Source organism: Ambystoma mexicanum, chromosome 8 (assembly GCF_040938575.1).
Source record: "Ambystoma mexicanum isolate Mex_15411 chromosome 8, UKY_AmexF1_1, whole genome shotgun sequence".
In the NCBI taxonomy this organism is placed as follows: Eukaryota; Metazoa; Chordata; class Amphibia; order Caudata; family Ambystomatidae; genus Ambystoma; species Ambystoma mexicanum.
The window spans coordinates 1,161,310,670-1,161,333,865 of record NC_090929.1 but is presented as its reverse complement, the minus strand read 5'-3'; the positions used below and the strand labels follow the sequence as shown (position 1 = coordinate 1,161,333,865).

Below are 23,196 nucleotides of genomic sequence, written 5' to 3'. Positions count from 1 at the left end.
CAAAGACGACACTGGGAAGAGGGGGTGACTTGGAACAAACGCAGCTGCCAAAAAAAAACATTTAAAGTTGGCCCCCATTTTCTGTCGTGGACAAACGCTTGAGAAAGCGACACTGTCAGAAAGCAACAGTACCTCAGTGCTTGAGTCACATGAAACACAAAGACGAAAATCGTCAGGCAATGGGTCCAGAGAAAGTCCTTCATAAAAACTCTGGAAAAGGGTCCAATGTCGTAGAGGCAAGTGACCCGCAAGGGGACGCGAGAAGAGTCCTTCTAGCATCTCCCAATAAAATACAATCACCCCTCATGGAAGGAACTGCCCCTTTTGCAGTACCCAGGCTATGGCTTAAATGTGTGAAACACTCAACTAGCTATATATCACTGAACAGAAATATTATTCTGTCTTTCTTGAAGAGAATACCAGATTTATATTTGTTTTGAAAAGATGACCTAGAATCTGTGAAGTTCCCATTCTCGCATACAACCTTACTAGCAGAGGTGTGACTTAAATCCAAGACTGGCGTGCTCTCTAAAGAGGGATTGGAAATCTTCATCTTGCCCAGAAGTAGACTTACTTGATCAAGGTAAGGTCACAGAGGGGAGAAGGGAGTAGTAGGGTCCAAAGAAGGGAAAGGTGAATTTGGGCACTATCGGTACTACAAGGAGGGAATTCAGCAAAGATCAACAGGGAAATCTCCTCACAATGCTCAGCGAGATTTTAAACACAAGTCCTTCAGAGTTTGGGAGTAGGAAGGGAGTCTCTTTAGTTGGGACAAGTGGCATTTTGTGAGCTGGAATACGCGGGGCTCAACACCATTGAAGTTAAAAGCTTCAAGTGAGGCCCCTCTCTGACAATGATACGATCTTCCTCCAGGAGACATGGCTATTAAATCCATTTCTTTTAGAACGGTTTAAAATATTACATCAGCCAGCATCAACGCAGGGAAAAGGAAGACTGTCGGAGGCGGGGGGGTAGAAGGGGGAGGCGGGGGTGGTCTCTCCATAGCATGCACATCTACATTAGTTTGGGATGCACAGAAACTATCCACTGTGCAGAAGGGACTCCTTGCGGGAAGGCTCACCCTGCATTCAGATGAATGACCCCAAACACTGATAGCAATTAATGTTTACTGGAACCCCGCCTGTTCAAAGCTCACAACTTTTCTTGAATCACTGGATACTTTGTTGTTGAGGGTAAGTTTAGATTTCCCAGGTATCCCGATAATAATGGCCAGAGACTTCAAGACACAATGTGTAACATCAACAGTAGTGGGAAGAGGGCTAAATGAAAAGAAAACATCTCAATTGGGCAAAAGATGACAAGCCTTCTTTACTGAGTGGGACATGAAGATTCTAAATGGCTCCATCAAAGGGGATATCCCTGCTGCAGTAACATGGAGCTGGGGTAATTCCTCTTCAACTCTAGGCTACATCCGTCTCTTTTCACAGATCTTCGAGATGTGTACGCAACTGGAGATCAGGGAAGGGGGTACGAGTGATCATAAATGTCCAATATCAGAAATGTCTTGGAGCTTTACAAAGAAAGCTCTATACTGAAATCAAATCACTCATATTGAGCAATGATAACAACAGATTGATGAAATATAAGAACAAGGGGAGAAGCTTAAACAACAAAATAGAAGATGCCCAGAGCACTACATACATCAAACAGGGAATAGAGGGACAATTGTAGCCCCTTAATTTTTCACGATTTCCTGTGGTCCCTTGATCAACCGTCTGGCCTAGACATCAGTAAACAGAAGTTGCACCATCATTCATTTGATGAATCCACGTGGGTTAAAAAAAAAGAATGAGACATGCCTTTAGAACCTTAAAGCTTACTACCCTATCAAGAGATGAATATGAAGAAAAGGCTTGAAAGATTAAAAGATCTTATAAAAACTGGTCCCGTCAACATCGGCCATTACGCCTTCAGAAGGACGATGAGAGAATCAATGAAGTACTCCATGAAAAGAATTCTCGCAACCTTTGGTCAATCATCAATGGAGAGGCGAACGCCTTAAACCGAATTTTAATAAACTGAGTAGCTGAAGTCAATTGGATGGAGTACATGACGTCTCAATAAGTTATAATACCCCAGACATATCAGGTTCTCAAAGGAATGAAATCTATGGGGGAGGGTCCTCACCCAGTTTAAAGAAATCCTGCTTAGTTGAGCACTCAAGTCCTGGACCTCTTCGATCATCATTCCTATATACAAGAAGGGCGACCGGACATCACCGGCAAATTACTGCCCAATAGCCCACTTGCATGGGGAAAGTAAGTGGTTTGTGGGTCTTGTGCTTGGGGAGCTAAAGAAATTGGCAGAGGAGAGTCGAATCATCCCCAAATTTCAAACCGGGTTCTGGAAAGGTTTTGCCACCTCACTGAACGTGACCATATTATCAACTCTAATAGGGAAGCCAAGCTGCAAGGGGGCAGGGGGAATGATCTGTCGAAGAGATCGTCTTTGGGCTAAGCTGGACAGTTGGGGGATACCGAAACCACTCCTATCTATTCAAATCACTCTTCATAGAGATAACACACTCGGAGTAAGATTGGATGGGGAGGCACTCTCTCAGACTATATTAAAGTGCAAAGAGGAGTCAAGCAGGGTTGTCTGATGGCACCTTTCCTCTTCATCTTATATCTGGCAGATATGGGAAGGAAGTTGGACGCTTCAGCCTTGATAAGTCTGAAGATTGGTGCTAGTGTCATCACTTGCCTCATATATGCGGACAATAGCATCCTTTTTGTATAGGACTGAGGTAGGTTTGCAGAGTCTGTTGAACTCTCTGGAGACCTACATTTAGGATAATGACCTCATAATTAATCCAAGCAAATCAAAAATAGTCACCTTTAAGAATTAAAGTAGGCAGGGCCTAAATTCATTTGGACACTGGAAGGACAAGTGATTCCGGTAGCGAAGGAGCTCATTTACTTGGGTTTTCCCCTGTATGCGGGCCCTAGTCTGGCCCAAAGTGGCCAAGACCTAATAGGGAAAATATCTCAATTAACCACCCAAATAGCTAAAATCAAGAGGAATTACTTAACATTTTCAATCCTGTCTCTTATCAGATATTATACAGCCAAAGTCATTCCAATCCTTTTGTATGGGTTGGAGGCAAAACCATTGGCGTGGGACTTTAATTGGCAACGCTTGGAGGGTTAATTATGGAAGAAAGTTTTGGGTCTACCACAGAGCCTCCTGATGGTAAGTCCACAGTACGAGCTGGGGCTTACATCCTTAAAGGTACAAGCAGTCCTGGAGGCTCACTTTGCTGTATCGACAGGTTATGGCCCCTCAGATGAACTCCCTCTACGAGGACCTGCAAATCCATCTGAACCATCGACAGTCGCCTATCCTGTCCAGTCTGCAGCGATTGGTGTTGGAACCCCTCACGGACTGGAATAGTGACGTGGAGACTAAAACCAAAAGGGACCCTTATTCATTTGTATTCATTTGCAGATGGAATGGATTCACACCATATATCAAATGTGGAAATTAGCTCTGGCAGGCTCACTTTCCCCTTATAATAAAAAAGGGGCTCTCTCTCAAGATATCTGAGAAAGTTCCCAGATCCTAAAGTCAGACAAAATTACTTGAGATTCTACTCGAATCTGCTATATATGGGGGAAGTTTTATTCTGCTGGGGTCGTGGTAATGAAGGCATAAAACTTGGATCCTCGAAAGCAGTCTCAAAAACATCTTATGATGGAATGTGAAGGCACCTGGGAAGCAAGAAAGAGTGGTTTAGGTCAGCTGGTTGAAACTAAGCAGCGTCTTCTTACAGAAATGTTTTGGGATAGACTCATTAGCGGGCCACGAAACACTGGCTATTATCAATGTTATCAGGGTATTGCAAACGATTGGGATTATCCCTTCCGTTTATTGTTGAAAGGCTTATAACACTTCTAACTGGAATGAGATACTTTAAGTGGCTTTCTGCGTCTCCTTTGGTCTTTTCAGTCATTTTATGTATTTTGGCCTCCTGCTTTTTTTTTTTTTTTTTTAGGCCTGGATCAATTTGTATTGCTTTGTTTTAGCCACTGTTTTATTAATTATTTGATTTTATGGATTTTGTGTAAAAGCCGAAATTACAGTTATTAGACACAAATAAATAAAAAGAGATAGAACTACTGAGGACTACTTTGCATAAACATATAGTTCACTTTGCTTAGCCTCTTTCCTGCCTCTTACAAAATTAATACTAAGAGTGGATGGCGTAGCAAGCAGAGAACTGGGCATACTAGGTGGAATATTACAGTTTGTGGTCATGTAGCTTTCAGGGGAGCTGTTATGAAGTAATGGGGTGATAATATAGAATGTCAAGGAGTATGGGATCTCTCATGGGTTGCGCACCAGTTGCACAAATGTATGCAACCAGCAAGTTACAGAGCTAGGTGCCATCAAAAGCATTTGATCATGTACATTTTCAAGAGTGTTCACTTGTCAATATGATTCATCTTCCCCAACAACATGAAATATAGTTGACACTATGAGAATTAGATACACTAACCTAGGCTTTACTGTAAAGCATGGGGATGCTGCAATGTTTTGCAGCATCAATACAGTTATTAATTTGCACTATGTGACAACTTACACTTTAGGAATGGAAATGCACGACTGTCCTAAAAAAAAATATAAAGTTAACAATACTGGTCTTTGCCAGACAGGACATAGAAAGCTTAATGAAAGTATCACTAAAAGTATCATCCCGATTAAGTCTGGTTTTCAATTATTTGAACAAGAAAAATAAATTATAGCTTAGCACTCCGACACAGGACTTTGGCACTTAAGAGTGGAGGAGAGGATTACTGCTGAACCTTTTCTCCATTAGCACTTGAAGTGAGCAGAGAAAGGTGGGTGGAGAGAGCACAGAGGGCAAGAGAGGAATGCAGGGTGACCTTTGCTTTCATTTGATAGGGCAACTTAAACAGTTACATTTGCTACACAAGTGTCAATTTGATTAGCATACCTACAGAATTGTATAGCAAACTGCTATGTGACATTGCTTATTTTATGCCTCGTTATGTGAGGTTTTATTTTATAATATTGAAATAGTTGGAGGTAGGGTGTAAGGAAGGCATGGTATCAACAGTAAGATGGACACAAGTGACCACAGTTCAAGGGTGTTTATTGAACTCTCAAAAAAGGTTTGAAAAACGCCTATCTAATACTAAGTCTAAAGATAGGAGCAAGCTACGACCATGAAATAATAATAACGCAGTCCTAGTGATGTCTTGTCAAAATAAAAGAGCCTATACTAAAACACCTTACCTCCAAGTACAAATAGTGTGGGAAACAATGTCATGTAAAAGAAAGAAGTGTCCAAAGTAATGAGAAGTCAGGATATTCAGGCCGTGGGCCTCCCCCACATTTTCAGCACGGGACAAGGTGCCACACGAGCTTAGCACAGTCTCTGGCTTCTCTAGTACGAGGGTGCAGTTCTAACATTAGCATCAGGGCCTTCCATGCCCAAGCCTCTTTGCCTTTCAAAGTCTCTTCTTTCAGAAGGCCTGATGCGACAAACAATACGTTGTTTTTCCTTGCAGGATTTCACACGCACTCAATTTCTCAGGTGTTTCCCTATTCAATTTGGATCCCCCTGAGCCGGACTCAAATCCTCCAACACAAAGCTTGCAGGATTTGTAATGTACCCAATTCCAATTGTATCCAGTCTCTCGGGTGGTACACGGTTTACCCCGGATCCCCCACCGTCGGGCTGAGATCCACTTGACACAATATCAATCAGTCTCCCTCTGCCAGGCTCGGACCAATTTTAGTTTACTTTAACACAAACTTGCTTTAACCCAAAGCACTCAGCTGATCTCCCTTGTTGGGGCTCGGAACAACTAACTACTCTGTCATCATTTGTCTTTACTCTATCATCATCAAAGACTTTCGATTGCGCACAGGATTTTGCTTGACCCATTGTAGGACCACTTCCGATTCACAATCCGTTGTCACTCTGTCACTCTTTCACTTTGGCCACATCTCAGTTGGATACCTTACAGAGACCTTCGAATGAGCATGCATGCGGTGCTAGACCACTGTCAAAAGGTATTGTATCTTGGTTTCAAAGTTTAATCACTCATCTGTTGTCCAATTTCACTCGAGTCAGTTATCACATGCGTTTCATACACTGTTCACCATACAATGTTGCTGCTTGCAACCTTGGCTTCAACACAGGCCAGTCTGGCATCGGCCTCCCCAACTCACTGGCTGTGGCGATTTCAATGGCGCTGCTTGTTGTAGGAGTCAATGACAGTACCATGGCAGCGGGCGATTCTACGTTCTTGATTATCGATGCAGGAGAGAGCCGGATACCTCAGACACGCAATGTAGGATTCTTCAGCTTGGTTTCCTGGTCTTACGGTTTCTATTCAAGGTTTCAGGAAAGTAACAGTATCTTGTCGAAAAGGTCAAGGGCATTTCCCTTCTTGCGATCCCCTTCTGTTTTTCGTCTCGTATTAAATTGCCATCCAGGAACTGCTGCTTCCTCATGTGCTTTGCTCTCGTGTGTGTGCTCTCGTGTGTGTGCTCTCATGTGTGTGCGCTCGTGTGTGTGCTCTCTCGTGTGTGTGTGCATGTATATAAAATTGCCCGACTATTGCATTGGGATATGTCAGGTATACGGCTCGTGTGTTAGTCCATTTTCTCTCATAGCGAGCTGTCGGTGAGAAAGTGTTTGTGTTGTGAAGGGGGCGGGGGATGAGTTCCTCAGTATCTTACCTGGTAGGGTGAGATATGTAACAGGGAAGGGGATAATGTGTCTCGCCATCCGGTGTCCCACTTCCACGCCACAAAGACCCTCACCCAGGTGATCCTCTGGCACTGGTCCACCCCCAGGATCTGGATCCAAAAGCTCTGGCCATGTCCTGGCCACCTGGATGACAGATCCCTGGGGACTAGCAGGTAAAACCCCATTCAGGTTTCTCACAAGGGGTAGGAGTAAAATAGGCTTATAATATGGGTTAGGTTAGCTGTATTAATGAACCACAGTTAGGCCATGTCTTAGCAGGCCCCGGGTAGACTTGATAGAAGCCAGTAATATTTAGTGTTTAAAAGGTCACAGCACACAGTAACATTGAATTTCTGCTGACACAATGAAACAGTGGATCATCTCATCAAGGTTGAGGAACGCAGAAGCCCACAATAGCTAATTGTTGTCAAATGAACGGTTTCTCATGGAAAGGAAGCTCTAGTCAGGCCCCAGGTGCAGCCACGTGATAACTCTAGAGGGCACCAAAGGCCCTGGCAACGAACATTATAGCAACATAGAATTAAATAGGAGAAATAGAAATTCACCAACAGTGTCCTACAATTTTTTTTTTTATAACTAAAGCTGGGAAAATGCAATGGAGGAGGGGAACGAATCAGGGGTCTGGGACATTGTGTTCCAGTGGTTGTAACAAAATGTCTGTAGCTCGTGCCATCTCGAAACACAGAATCAAATTAGTTTGCAGCTATTTTCTATTTGTGTGTCGAACTGTGGCAGCCAATTATAGCTAAAAGTTTTTCTGCTGCTCAGCTTAAGTGATGTAATTAAGGGGCAGGATATTTTAATATCATAACATCATAAAGGGGTGTTGGAGGGTTTTGTTCCAGGAACTCTTATCCAATAGAATTACACCAATATATGGGGCACTATGGGGGCTGACAATGTTTCACCAATCAGCTTGTTTGACTTGCTTCAAAATGAAATTAATATTTTACTGCATAAATAGTGTGTCAGCAGTGGGCAGGGTTGAGAATTCCTTCACCCTGTTCAGTTCCACAGGATTGTCTGAATTTCTTCTCCCAGATGTGTTTCCAATAACGCAGTGTTTTCTTGCACGGTGTACACTCGTCTTTGGATTACTTCTTTGTACTTTATTTGGATTACTTCTCAAGAATCCCAGATTTACAGCTCTGCCCAGTTGATCCTGAGACAAGTCCCTCTTGGCCCCCCAGAGAGAAGTTAAGCTGCCAAGGCACAGCAGCCACGCTGTGTCGACAACAATTAATTGAGTTCTGCTGCAGAGCTCTGAGGAGCTGGGAAAGGAATATTGGGTCCAGGGAGGAACTGCTATCTGACTGCTATTCAGGCATGGTACGCTGCTAACTATCTCTGCCTTAATGCCAGTAAGACCGAGATCCTTCTCATTGGGACCGAAATGCAGATCACAAAATGGTACAGATTGCAACTCTTCCCCTTCACATGGGGCATAGTTAGGTTATCAAACTGCGACAAACTAACTGTGCTGTAAACAATGGCATCATGGCATAAGCAAGCCATGGTGTTGGATTTATCCTACAGGTGAGGTCAAAGACGCAACCAGCCTCAGTGAAGAAAACCAGGCACCCGCAAGAAGAGCTCCAGCTGCAGGTTTGATACCATAGCCATCTGAGAGGGATGGTAGCAGAGCAGGAAAAAAAGCAAATGGAACACAATGATAATATTTGGTGAGGAGACCTGCAATACTCCACTACCCCCAGACGCAGGGGAGATGCAACAATGATTCCAAGGAATAGATCAGAATCTGTAACACTGACAAGTACAGTGCCAGTCACTGTGTATAGGATCCTGTAACACAGGACTATTTACAGGCCATGGAAAGAGATCCAGTACCTGGGAACTTGACTCCTCAAACAGCAATGACCCAGACAGATGAAAAGAGGAATCCCTGTACCCAGGAGGTCGACCCACCAGGCAGACGCAGCAGCAGCAATAGGGAAGGCACCAGGAAGACTGAGAAACCGACCAAGTGGAACCGGTCAGCTGAAGCGGGAGCAAACAGCCATCAATTAACAGTCCCATGATACGAGCAACAAATCGAGGCAGGCACAGATGGAGTTGAGGTGAAGTAGTGGTCACCCACCACTCATCCAGGCCATGGAGACTCCCCCACCTCGAAGCACATAGTTAAAAAGGATTCTGACAGGAGACTACATAGCAACATGGAACTGGCAATCCCACCATCATGGTTGACTGCAAATATGGTCAAATTAGATGCTCAGAAACAGCTGCCCATCTTCACAGTAATCCTCCATCAGTTCCATTAAGCAATACAGTGTCTCCGATTGAAAACTCATTCACTGAAGTCAGCCCTCCAATCACACCAGCCAGGCACACAAAGGTGTTTGCAGCCAGTCAACATGGCTGACCCCAAAAGAAGAAAAACACCAAATACACTGGCACATCTACAAATGTATACTTGGCATTTCTAGGGCCGTAAAATTGGGACAACCTCTTTTGACGCACACTAGAGGGTGTAGGACTAAGCTCAGTGCAAGCAGACATCAGCACAATGGGCATTTTGAAGGCATCCCATGGTCCACACCCATAATGGGGTGGCCCAAATCAGTAGCCTGGGAGAGTGCCTTCGATGTACCCAACATTGGGGCACTGGGCTACAAATTCACTAAAAATGACTGCAGCCCTGGTGCTCCACAGCACACAACACACTTGTAGGGTGGTCAAATCAAACTGTGGCAGAAAAGGTGCACTTAAGTCATACAAGTTACCAGGGAGCACATCAAGGAAGGCTAGAAGTAAAAAAAATAATCGGGAAGCCAGAAAAGAACACAATTTTCAGGGGAATGCGACACATCCCAGGATGTCGTACCTGCTTCCCTGCAGGTAGCCCCCTTCCATGAGGTCAGGCCGCTACCCAATAGTCCCCTGGGAACTAGGTGGGTGGATTTCATGGTAAGGGGAAACCCCCCACACGTGCTGTGGGACTAGGGACGACTGTTCTGGGAGAATATGATACACTCAAATTACATCCACTCCTCCCTCGCTGTCATACCCTACTCCAAACCCTTTAGTCCCCATACCTACATATAGACCTGTAGGGTATAAGCCGCATCAGATATTACTGGGACGAGGGAAGAGTAGGGGCTGTTTTTGTGAAGCATGTATAAAAACTGAGACGAAGAAAAATCACAAAAAATACACTTGGAAATAAAACCACTAATACTGAGACGAGGAGGAGGTACAGAGCAATGTAGAGTACTCCGCAGAATCAGCTTGAGTGGTACAGACAATGGGAGACCAGCCAACAAATACAGAGAATAAGGGCATGGTAAGCAGTCAGTCCCTCCCCAGAGGAACCGCAAGTAAAAAGGACATTCGGATTAGTAGGGGAGAGAATTCTGGCCGGGACCTTAGAGTTGTTGCCTAGACGTCTCTAGTCGGTCTGCAGTCGACAGACCGGCAAGAGAACCTGAGGAGCGAGGTGAGAGCAAGTCATATGACCGCTGGGGCATGGAGAAGTCTCCATATACTCAGCCTCCTTGGCTGCAGAGCCACCATAGCATGTGCAAAAAAGACAGCCGCAGGGTAGCAAACAAAACAGCAGAGGCACCCCGTGCTCATACTCAAGACCCAACAAGAAGTCAGAAGGTACGAGAGACGTTGGGGAAGGCACGGGAAGCCAGAGAAACACAGTCTGGGACCCATACGAGAACCTGGGAGGTCCAGGAAGCTGGAGAAACAGGGTCAGGGACCCGTATGAAAGCCAGAGAGGCCCAGGAAGCATACGAAGAAGGGTCTGGAACTCACTATTCAGAGAGGACAAAGCCATAGGCCTTCTCCTTCATCACAGTGTTTGTCAGGTTAATGAACCAGACATGTTATGCTAAGGAGGCCAAGGGAAGAGCCATATCCCCCTAGCATTGTGAATCGTGGAAGCCTGATAAGGACAAGGGAAGAACCATACCACCTGGCATTGTGAAAGTCTGAGAAGGCCAAGGGAAGAGCCATACCCCTTGACAGTGTGAATACCTGAGAAAGGTTTTGGCAAGGGGCATACCCCCCCGACATTGTGAGTTGTGCAGGGCAAGGAGAAAACAGGGCAAAGGATAAATCCCCCTGGTGTTTGAGAACACTGATAGAAATCCAGGAGAAGGAAAGGCATTCTCTTGGTGACCAGTATTCAAGTTGGAACTTTTGCATTATTTGGGAGGAGAGACTTTATTTGCTAATCTGGAACTTTGTAGCACTTGAAAAGAACTATTAACTGGGGAAAGTAGTCTCTCACTCAAGAAATAGTCCTGAGAGACTGATGGCATGGTATTTTGCATGCATTCTTGTACTGGGTTTATCATTGTTGAAAAGGGGTGTGGATAAAAGTCCCATACAAGTATCATTAAATTAATCAATACAATCCTCATTCAAATTATATTTTAATAAGATTATCGGTAATTGCAAGCAGCTTTGAAGAACAACAAAATGCATATTAAGGAAGTTGTCTTAACAGGACAATCAGGCTTTTAGAAACAAATCTTCACCTTACCATCTTTGACAGTTTCTTTTGTTAAGCTCCGTCCATAGTGCTGGTTTTGTGTCTCATAGCAGTCAGAATTTGCATGGTATACCTGAAAAAAAGAAAAATTGTGTTGCTTTCATGTCAGTATTGAATATCTATAGCATGTGGAGGGCCAGAACAAAGACACTCTTGAGGATATGCTTCACACCTTTATTAAAGTAAAGTAGAAGGCCTAATGTTCCTGATCACTATGGCTGTCTATGTTAATAACTAAGGTGCTCATCAGTCCGTCATGTATCTCCAAATAAATAAGTCTGCAGTCCAAAACTACCCTTAGCTGATACTACAACTATGAAAACTAACTTAGGTCGGAAGGAGGACTCCATTCTCCTGTGAATACGTCCAGTACCAGTCTGCAAGATTTGCATCAATAATGAATCTTCAAAAAGTCTCTTGTGATTTCTTGAATCAGTTTCTAACCTTTCAAAATGGACCATTGCTTTTTCTCTCCTCCTTGGGATTTCCTTTCGAAAATCTTGAAGATATTATGCCGCCCAATAGCACAGCGAGTAGAGTGTTCACTTTGACATCTGTGCATAGCCTGCTGATGCAGGTTCGAATCCCAGCAGGGCAAAACTCAGCCTTTCATCCTTCTCAAGCCAATAAATGAGCACCACACATTGTGGGTAATAATAAGCATTGCTCAGATACCCGAGGGTTTGTAGCGCTATATAAATGTCAAATTATTATTATTATATATGTATTTGTGACTGCTGCTTTCAATGTCGGATCCTTGGAAATGATTATTTCCCTTATAGGCTTTCCCTCCTGGGTAATCATAGCCCAGCCTATTCTGGTCTGCTTGACTTTGTAGATATTTCAATGACGTAGTTCCTCCAAACTGTGGCTCATCATGTTTATCCTCCCTTCTATAATGTCCCCTTTCACAGGAAATGGGAGTTTCTTTCCCCTTTTTCCAGGGTATGGTTGTCCATCGTTCTTTTCTCTCAACATTTAGATTTTGTAGCAATTTGTTCTTCTGTATACAAATGTTTTAAGTTAATCAATTTGAAGTTTAACTTGGCCTCCTTGCTTGTGCTGAGACGAGAGGTTTGTGCGTTCCAATGATTCTTCTGGGCCTCCCATTCTCCCTGTCAACTTCCACAGTGAAAGAACCTCCCTGGGAGCCCTGTTCTGCTCGGGCCTCCTTTCTTGTCCTACACCGCCAGTGGTTTATTCCTGTTTGCAAGGTCTCGGTCTCTTGATGCCTGACCGGACACCCTGCTGCTTTACCCTTGCGTTGGTTTGTGGACCGGCTGTCCACCACAGATGCCTTGTGGTCTCGCCACCACCTTCCTCCAGGCTTCTGTCCTGTTGGCTTTGCGTTCATGCGCCTCGCCAAGGCTCTGGGGTCCTGTTCTTCACATTCGTGCAAGTTTCAAACTCGCAGGTTTCTTGGCTTCCGATTGCTATGTCTTCTTTCTCTTCAGATCTTATGCAGCTTTGGGTCTTCCTGTGCCTGCGTGTCTCTCCTCATTCTTGGCAGTACACTTTTTTAACATACTCATCCCAATGGATTGGATATCTTGATTTAAAGGGACATGTTCTTATTTCATGTGATAACATCTCCTAAATGCTTCTTCATCCCGTGCTTGGTAGTTAAATGTCTGACATTTTAGAGCATCCCATGTAGGCTACAGTGTGCACAGCTTTAGGGAGTTCCTCATGGGAATGGGAGTCCTTGTCCCCCAAGCAGGGGAGTAGGGTTTCTCCTGGTGAGGTCCCTCTTGCCTCAACCCCTATGGAGGGTGTTTCAGAGCAGGCTCACCTCCCTAGCCTCACCAGGGTTTTGAGGGGGCCCTGGGGAGAAGGGACACATTTTTAACAACTGATAAAGTTAACCCATCTACCCAATTTATCTGCACATATGAACACCAATTTTTCAGAGATTTATTTTTTTGCAATGTGTATTTTAGAGTCTGGATCCTACAACAAATGTTTAACTTACTTAACGCTGAATGGAGCAATTAACAAGAGTGGTGCACTATCCTTATTTTATTTATTGGATATTTGTAAGGTGCCCTTACAGCAAAGGGGATTTCAAGGCATCACAAGACTAAAGGGGAATGTGAATACCTCCACTCACAAAGGGAGAATTCTCGATTGGATTGCCAGCCACAATTGCAACCTCTCCAATCACCTCCATTTCCCCCCCCAAATATGGACTGACCATTACCTAATTGCCTTCACTTTCAATACTAAAAGACCTACTGCACCTACTCCTCCCCCCCAATACCTACCTTAACTAGAAACAAGAAAAACATCTCAGTTGACAATATCTTACCCCATATCCTCCCTAATCTTAACTCCCTACCAGACCACACAGACCCAGGCTTTCTAGTGGAAGAATACAATAATGCCATGACTACTGCTCTTGACAGCATTGCTCCGCTAAAACTTAGGAATATCAAACCATAAAAGCATCTCAATTCTTGGTTTACTCCTCACTTAAAAAACTTAAGACTACAGAAAAGAAAATGCGAAACGGCCTGGAATCTACATCACACTATAGAAAATAAAACCAATCTAATAAGGATCTCAACACAATACAAAAAGGATATCATCACGGCCAAACAAGAAACGTACAACAACAGGATTACTCAAGCTAACTCCAGCATGAAGGAGCTCTTCTCCATTCTAAAACTGGAAACCCCAATTGCAGTACAGGATGACTCTATTAAAGATAAAACCTGGTGTACTGACATACAGTTGGCACTCACCAACAAAGTGGCTAAGCTCCAAAACGAAATAGCTCTAAAGAAAGCCTTACTATCAGCCCAAACCCAGGCTCCCACAAACAAAACACAGAAGCCTAAACCCATAGAACATACACAATTCAACTTCTCTAAGGTCTCAGTTATTGAGGTAGAGAAAACGATTCTTGCGCTTAAACCATCCAATTGCAAAGGTGACCAATGCCCAGCACAACTGATCAAGGACGCTGCTAGAGATGTAGCCCCCTTCATCACTAAACTTATTAACGCCTCCTTCACGACTGGCACCGTCCCGCGTAATCTAAAGGAATCCTGGGTACTCCCTCTCCTGAAAAAACAAACACTGGACCCAAACATACCCACCAACTACAGGCCCATCACCACGGTGCCATTTCTACTAAAAATCCTAGATAAGGTAGCATACACCCAAATTCAGAATTTCCTTGAGGTAAATCTACTCTTAGGTGCCCGCCAATCTGGTTTCCGACCACAAAATGGCACAGAGACAGCCCTTATCGATTTAAAAGCCCAAATAGACTCACTGAGAGATGAGGGAAAACTAGCACTTCTTCTATTAGACCTTTCAGCTGCCTTTGACTTGATGGACCATAAAGTCCTGTGCAGTCACTTGGACTCAGCGGCCCACTTCTCAAAGGAAGCTATAGTTTGGATACAGTCCTTCCTTAGCGACAGGACTATGAGGGTTTTCTCACCTTTCGGCCGCAGCAGACCCAATACCCATTACCTGTGGGGTGCCCCAGGGATCATGCGTCTCCCCAAGTCTCTATAATATCTTCACCAAGCCACTCTTTGACGATCATGACAATCTGGGCATCACCTATACCAACTACACAGACGATACCCAGATTCTCCTACCACTTACGGGGGATTATGGGGAAGATCTGGCCTTGGTGAATAGAGTCTACAGCATTGTTCAGGCATGGATGGCTAACCATGGCTTGTGTCTGAACGATGACAAAACAGAGCTCATCATCCTGGGCACCGCAACTCGCATCTCAAAACTCAACCCTAATTATTCGGCATTCATCATTGATGGGAATACTATTAAGGTCGCTAGAGAAGTCAAAACCCTAGGCTTTCACCTCGACTCAACCTTATCCCTCACTAAACAGGTAAATTCTTTGGCTTCATCTACGGCCTACACATGTAAACTAATAAGAGCAGGAAAACAATTCCTGTCAGTTGACAGCTGCTTAATCCTTTCTAGAGCGCTCATCCTATCAAAACTGGATTATTGTAGCGCTCACTACATAGGGGCAAACAAACAAACCATTAATAGAATACAAGTGCTACAAAATAATGCTATCAAGGCTGCCCCAAGCATCCCTAGAAGAGCACACATCTCTGAAATAAGAAGGAAACATAAATGGCTCTCCACCCAAGAAAAAAAACTCTCTCAAATCAGCTTCCCTCATCCACAAATACCTAAATAACAAAGCCCCTCGCTACCTAAAAGAACGACTTATCAGAAAAAACTCCATCAGGCCGCCTAGAATAGCCAACCCCAACTGTCGTCAAGTACCAAGATTCACTCTGTCCACCATTGGAGGGTCCAGTTTCCCAGTTAGAGCAGCACATTTGTAGAACTCCCTGCCACACACAATCAGATCTGACCAAACAATTATCAAATTCAGAAAGAATACAATTAAATGGCTCATAGAGAAAGATATGTAACCTACTGTCCCCTACCGCACTAACATACCCTGCCTGCATGCATTTGTTGTATTTTTGTTATATTGTTGTTAAATTTGTAAATATCTCTAATTTACGTTTTGCTGTCTACATTCATATGCCTCGATACTTGTTCTATGCTGCTTACCTTCATCCTGTAACACGGAGGTAACGTGTCCTTACCTTCGCGCCTAACTTCTGTAACTAAGCTGTACGTTTTCTTTTAACTGCGCCCCGATACCTCTGGCTCCGGCCGCAACACAAATATATAAACAAACAAACAAAACCTGCGAAGGTCGGTCAGAGAGGAATGCGGTCACCCAGTCAAGTGGCAAGCCTGTGATGCCAAGGCTGTCACAAAGCCGATTTGTCAGGGTGGCATGATTGACGGTATCGAAGGCAGAGGAAAGATCGAGAAGAACAAGAACGGAAGGAGAGTTGAAATCTATATTTGCCACAGTCTTCACGGGTGTTCAGAAGATCAGTTTCCGTGCCTCTGGCTGCTCTGAAGCCAACAACCAACAGATTCAGTGTGTTGGATCAGTTGGGAGATGACTAGCTTCTCCATGAGTTTGCCCAGGAAGGGGGTAATGGAGATAGGGCTGTAGTTAGCCGAGTAGGAGGGGGTCGGCAGAGGGCTTTTTGAGGAGAGGATGCACAAATGAGGGGTGAGGGGGCTATCATTTTTGTCGTTTTAGGGGACAAAAGGGGTCTGGGTACAACCAGGGTCAGATCTCATCCTGGGGCTCTCCACAGAACCAGTCTTCACAGGGTTTCCAGAGAGGCCAGAGAAGATCTTGCAGCAGGGGCAGATCCTCCTCTTCCAGAGGTGGATCTACACCCCTAAAACAATGACCACCCGCTACAGGTTCCCTCCCATACCACACCAGTAGGAGGACACAACGCACTTTATCCACATATGGGATGGAATTACCTCAGACAAGTGGGTGCTTTGAACCATAGCGAGCTGTTACTGTATAGAGCTGCTCCAGCCACTCACCTACCATCCCCCCGAGACAATCATTTCAATCAGTGTGAGGCCTGGCCCTGTGGAGAGCCCTAGGACGAGCTCTGACCCTGGTTGTACCCAGACCCCCTTTTGTCCCCTAAAACGAGCAAAGGAGTGATTACAGAAATCGGTCAGGGTTGGCGCAAGGGAGGCAATGTTGTCCTTTATAGTTCTGGAGGAGCCTTTCATAGAGAGAACTGGTCTAGAGACCTCATCCGGTGCCATGGGCGAGAAAAAGGAGAGTAAGAGGGAAGGAGAGAGAGAGGGCCAAGGGAGGGCTCAGAGCAGGGGGGGGGGGGAGTAGGAGAGTGAGTACAGGATATCCCGAGTCTTGATTAGGAAGTGGGAGGCCAGTGAATTTCTGAGTGTCAGGGATAGCAGGGGAGAAGCGGAGACTGCAGTAGGATTGGAGAGTTTTTTGCAGATTTTAAACAGTTTGCCAGTGTTGCGAGTGGCCTCAGAGATGAGGGTTTAGATATGGGTCCTCTTTGAGCGGATGGAGTCTGTATTGCCTTTGGAGCAGGTGGCAGGCCAGTCTGTCGGAGGAGGAGGAGGTGCCTGATCTCATGGAAGGTAACCATGTTGTCAACAATGGTTGCTTGATGGAGAACACAGCAGTATAGAAATTTGGCATGGTGCACAACCAGTAGGGCAGCAGGTATTGTGGAAACCTGAAGGTGTCTCACCTGCTAGTCCCAGAGGATCTGCCATCCAGGTGGCCAGGACACAGCCATCGCTATTGGAACCAGCTCCTGCTACTGGGTGGACCAGTGCAGGAGGATTACCTGGATGGGGGGTCTTCAGAGAGTGGAAGTGGGACACTGAAGGGCGAAATGCGGTATCTCCTTCCTTTTAACACCCTTTCCCCATCCTACCAGGTAGGATACCTAGAAACTCAACCACACTCCCCTTTTGCAACACAAACACTTTCTCATGGGCAATGCATTGTGAGCAGCAAAGGAATAACATCCGAGCTGTATACCTGACATGTTCCAACACAAGGGTCAGGCAATTACTGATAATTACACACACCCGACTTCCATCACACGGATAAAAGGCGGACCACGAAAGCACACTCTGAACAAGGCCAAACGGACAAGGAAGCAGCAATTCCAAGACAGCAGTTTAAACCAAGGAGAAAGGCGGCAAGATCAGAGAGGATGACAAGGAGGAAATTACCCTTGCCTTTTTCAATCCAGAACCGCAACTTTCAAGAAGCCTCAGGGAAAAGAAACATAAGACCGGGAATTGCAGCTGGCGAACGGTGTAGCGTTTGTCAAAGGTACACAGGGCCCTCCCGCACTGATAGCCAAGGCGGGGAACAGCAATTGCCACAGTGGAACTGTCCTCGACTCTGACAGCAAAGCAACGCCAACGGGTTCAGCACAGCCGGCCAGTTGGAGAAACTGAAAGCCGACCGGACTGTGTTGTGCTCAGGGTTACAAGCAGCAACATTGTATGAAGAAAGAACTGACATACAATTGATTTTTGTGAAACTGAAATAAGTACCAGATACAGAGTGGTCCGGTGCCACGTGGGTGCTCACTCGAAGGTCTCGGTTTGGTGCCCCTCCCCCCTTGAACAGAGACAAATTATTGATCTTTGAAATGGAAGTGGTCCTGCAGTGGACTACTGTGAGTCCTGTGCACATTCGAAAGTCTTTGATTGTCTGAAAACTGAAAATTGGTCTGTGCCCAGCTGAGGGGGACTAATTGTAGAAAAGGGGTCTGAGCCCGGAAGAGGGGGATCCTGGGTGAACAACACCAGAGAAGATTGTAGTGGCAAATGTGAACCCAACTGAGGGATGCTTACAAATTTAAGTTGGTCTGAACCCGACAGAGGCTATAGGTGAAAGAAGGATCGGAGGGCAGCTGAGTAAATCGTCTAATGGGAATATTGAGAAAGGAACTTTTCTTTATTGTTTATGAGACATCAGGTCCTCTGATGGAAGATACTTTGTATTAAAGAGACTTGGGCACAGAAGGTCCCAATGTTGGTGATGGAACTGTAACCTCGCGCTGGAGAAGACCAGGAGTGTGCTGTGCTCAAGTGACCTGCCTTGTCCCGTGCTAGAAACGTGGGGAAGGGAGACCCTGGCCTTAACACCCAGACTTATCATTACACTTATTTCTTTTTGTGAACATTATCCCACACTATTATTTTGTAGCATAACGGTAAGGATTGGCAATAGTTTATTTTTTTTAGTATAGGTACTTTTGATTTGACTAGACTCCACTAGGACTGTATTATTATTATTATTTGATGGTCGTAGCTTGCTCCCATCGTAGATTTAGGGTTTGATACAAGTTTTTCACACCCATCAGAAAAGTTCAATAAAACACCCTTTAACTATGATCACTTGTGTCGGTCTTACTTTGATACCATGCCTTCTTTACAATATTCACATGTGAAGAGGGACATCTGGGCCAGCACATATTTGTACTATGGCTAAAAAATAAAAGGATAAACATATAGGTCTTGCTGAATCAGACGAGCAAAAGGGGAGCATTCTTTCTTTACTCAGTAACAGGTAAGAACAAAATACAACAAACTACCTTTCCCAGAAATCCAGAGCAACAACTGTTAGGAACTTAAACCTAAGTGGTCCACGTAGCCAACGCCACTCCAGTAGAAACTTAAAACTGTTCCCATTCCAGTTATTTCTTTGTTGCTAGATCAAGAAGTAAAGTGATTCTTCACTAACTAAGACTTCGGGTGCACAGTTGAGGTTTATTTTAACATTGTGCCTTATATTTGGTTGTGCATATTGTCCTCGATGCTTCCTTTACGATTCATTAACTTTAGGTTTGGGCCAGCCCAAATGTTGGTCTACCGCAGGTTCCCGTCTTAGCTTGAACTTTGTTTCTGCCATGTGCTGGTAGCGACCGCACATATTGCTGTGAGAATTTACCATTCAAAGGACTACGCCTCCAGCAATTGGGATAAACATCATATTAATCTCACAGTGACAGGTAGAGATTCCATATTCAAAGGGGCTAGGGACATGTTTGTAAAAAGTAGGAAGCTGGAGTCAGATTATCTCATGTTTGATTTTAAAATATGCTTTTGATAAGGCTTAAAAGTGTTGGCCAGGATCCAGCCTGCCTACACCCACAAATTATAATGGGATCAGGGGAACTGAGCTAGAGGAATGTTCACAACTTCGTGATGAGCCAGGTTTGAAAAACTGATCTGCCAATGGGGGCCCTTTTGGGTGAAAATTAATAAGCCATAATTAAAAAGGTAATTGTAGGGTGCTGGAGGAATTCTTAGTTTACTGTGAGGCCAGGCCCTACTTAGGGGCAAGAGGAAGAGTAGGAATTACTGCACAGTCATAGGTTGACAGATGGCAACATTTGGGAAAGAAGAAGGCTTGCTATATCGTGGGAGATGCCTCTTCTCAATTACTTGTGACCTCCACTATCTTGAATTAGGGGTGAGGAAAATAATGTTGCCTTCAAGAAAATGAAATTAGGTCAGTGTGTGGGAAAAGCAAAATGTGTACCAGTTAGGGATCAGTTACAACAGGGCATTAACCTTAGCCATAAAGTAAGCATTGATACTATGTAAAATAGCTCAAATATCATGCTGGTAGCACTGACTTGTGGCAGTTTGAAATTGGGACTTCAAGGAACCTTTCCTACAATCTGCCGGACTGCCAGCTTCATCTTCTGTTACCAAAGTCGGATAAGCAAACTCTCAAATGCTTTGCCTCAAACCATGGGGATTACAACAGACTTAAAAACCAACCTACCCAGCTGCTGGAAGTTTTTCCAAGTAGCGTCTGGTTGAGTTGGAGGTTTCAAGGACCACAGGATCCATGACCACCAAGTGCTTAGAAGGTTCAGAACCCCAGTAGACCTTTGTGAGTGGTTACGAAGTACACCGACAGGTCTGAGGACACATTCTGGGCATTTCATCAACAAGCTAGTGGCAGGAATTGTCAAGGACACAACCAGCACAAATGTATCTCCACAAGAAGAACCCGCAGAAGACTGTCCTTAAGTCCCTCAGTCTGTACAAGAAAGACAACCTCGCTGGGCAAGTGGCTTAGACCAGTCAGATCTTCATCAGCCACAAAAGAACTGCTGAGCATGAGGTAGTAGAAGAGGTATCTGAGGTTGAGGAGCCCTGTCCAACTACAACTTCACTCTATGGATCGTGATTTTTGAGTTAACAGCAGTAGACAACGAATAAATGTTCCGTCCTCACAAAAGCATGTAAGATCCAAATTAGCTTGGGAGCAATTCAATTCATCGACCTTTTTCGTTCTGGCCCAGTGGCAGAATGTGAGCAACTTGCACCAGTCCCTAAACTTTGCTCTAGTGTGCTGCTTCCAAATAGGCCATACAGTTTCCAGGTTACCCTTGCTGAGATGAGAGGAGGTTAGGCTAACAGGACCATAAATCACGACCTCCGGAACCATGTTATGTAATGAGTATTTATTAAGCGCATGTTTGCAAAAGGCATCATGGCGCTAGGAGGGAGAGAGGCCAGTATGCATAAAAGCCAGGCTCCTAAAAAAGATACGTTTTCAAAGCCTTTCTAAAGGCAAGGTGGTTATCCACATTTTTCAGATGAAACGGCAGGCCATTCTTTAGTCGGAGTGCAGTGACAGAGAAAGCTCGCTCACCAAGCATTAACGCTGAAACACTGGGGTGGCAAGTAAGCCAGCTATAGCTGAACGCAAGGACCGCGTAGGTAGCATGTAAACATAGCACACAGATATTCAGCCCCCTGGGCCTGAAGGGTGTGATGAACCTAACACAAGGTTTTAAAAACAATGCGCTGGGCGACCAGCAGCTAGTGCAAGGACCGCAACACTGGAGATAAGTGAGCAACATATGGAGAGCGGGCGGCGACCCGAGCAAGCCATATTCTGTAGCCATGTGGCTACATTACGTAATTTGGGGCAGTTGGAGTGCCAGCCTTGTAGCAGATGTCCCTCCCACCCCTAAGAAAGAAGCATTGGTTTGTATACTAATTCCACCAGGAGGTCCAATAGACAGTTCTCATTCGTTAATAAGAGGCCACCACGAGGCTACAGACAAACCTGTGACAAATCCATCGGGAAATTTGAGTAAAGGGTTTGTGCTTTTTCAAGGCATCACTCGGGCACTTTGTTGGTTGCCTTTTGAGAGTCTTCTGCTGGGAATCTTTAAAGCTGAACGATGCCCAACATCAAAGTTGTTGAGCTATTTTATGAAGGGGACATAAAACCACTCTGGTGTTGTGGACGTTTGCCAGATGTACTAGGCTGGCACAAGTCACCATTCCCATGCCACTGCTACCCCACATTGCTCCATTGCATTACATCAGACCCAAGACATGTTAAGTGAAAATTAGCAGGCAGCCATTATGGGTGAGACCCTGTTGCTCCATCAGCCCAGATTCCCAAATGACCCCCCCCTCAATCAATGATCTTATTCATGGTCTCCAAGTATCCCACATACCGGGTGTCCACTGAAAATGGCAGGAAAGGGCGCTTGTTTGGCCAAGTTTAGCCCTCCAAGGACCTCTACCAACACTATCCACGCTGTAGGCCATCCATGACCACCACACCACCCATTGTTCCATGCCACCTCCCAATGAATCACCCAAATGGCATATTGCACTACCAGGGAGTAACATGTGCTTCATTGCAACGGTTATTGCAACTGAATTAGTGCAGTCATTTTTACTACATTTCGTCGGCATCGGGCTACTTCCATATTTTTTATTTCTGTTACTGCTACTGGCCTGTTTTGCACTTACTTTCCTAATGTACCATGCATCCACACCTACCCTTACTGATGACTGACCCCCTCTATACCCATTAAGCCATTGTTTCCCGTTTCCCTCTATGACACAGTTAACCTGCCTTCATCTTCCCTAGTTCCACCACATTTCCTATCCTCATTCTTTGCAACCATCACAGAAAGTCCCAGGGCTACCAATTCTGCTCCACCCTCCTATATATCTCCCCTCTAACACTTTATGCGGTTCTTTATTCTCCTGCACACTTTTTACTTTCAAACTCTGGATTGACCAATTACTTTCCAAAACCCCCTCCCATTCCTGTTTGACCACCAACTTCAACAATCTAAAGATTTCAGCCAAAAGAATACAACTTTGATCACACCCCATGCCACTGCCACCCCTCTGATCTGCTACTCTACAGTCTGACAGAAACCGCTAGCAACACCTGCAGAAGTACTAAAGGGGGCTGTGGATTTCCCCTTCTGATCAAAACAATTGTATGAGGAAAACATAAATGGAAAGGAATGCTGTATACAAGCCAAGTTTAATGTGATCCATTGTCACGTGGCCATTGTATGCACACACTAGATGGATTGCACATTGCTAGTTAAATATTGCAATTAATCAAGCACAGTTAAATGAGGAAGCACAGTGTCAAATTAGTTGAACATTTTCTGGTTGTGCAAGTTTACCTTCCAGGGGAAGATTTACACTTGCATTTTTTTTT

At 44.7% G+C, this 23,196-nt stretch overlaps 1 protein-coding gene across 1 annotated transcript in view; it reads right to left on the bottom strand.

Annotated features, from left to right (window-relative positions):
• Positions 1–23,196, bottom strand: part of IPMK (inositol polyphosphate multikinase) — a 95,158-nt gene that overhangs the window by 10,647 nt on the left and 61,315 nt on the right. Inside the window, exon 5 of the mRNA XM_069611237.1 lies at positions 11,283–11,364. Coding sequence (XP_069467338.1) covers positions 11,283–11,364 — 82 coding nt within the window. The remainder of the gene's footprint in view (positions 1–11,282; positions 11,365–23,196) is intronic.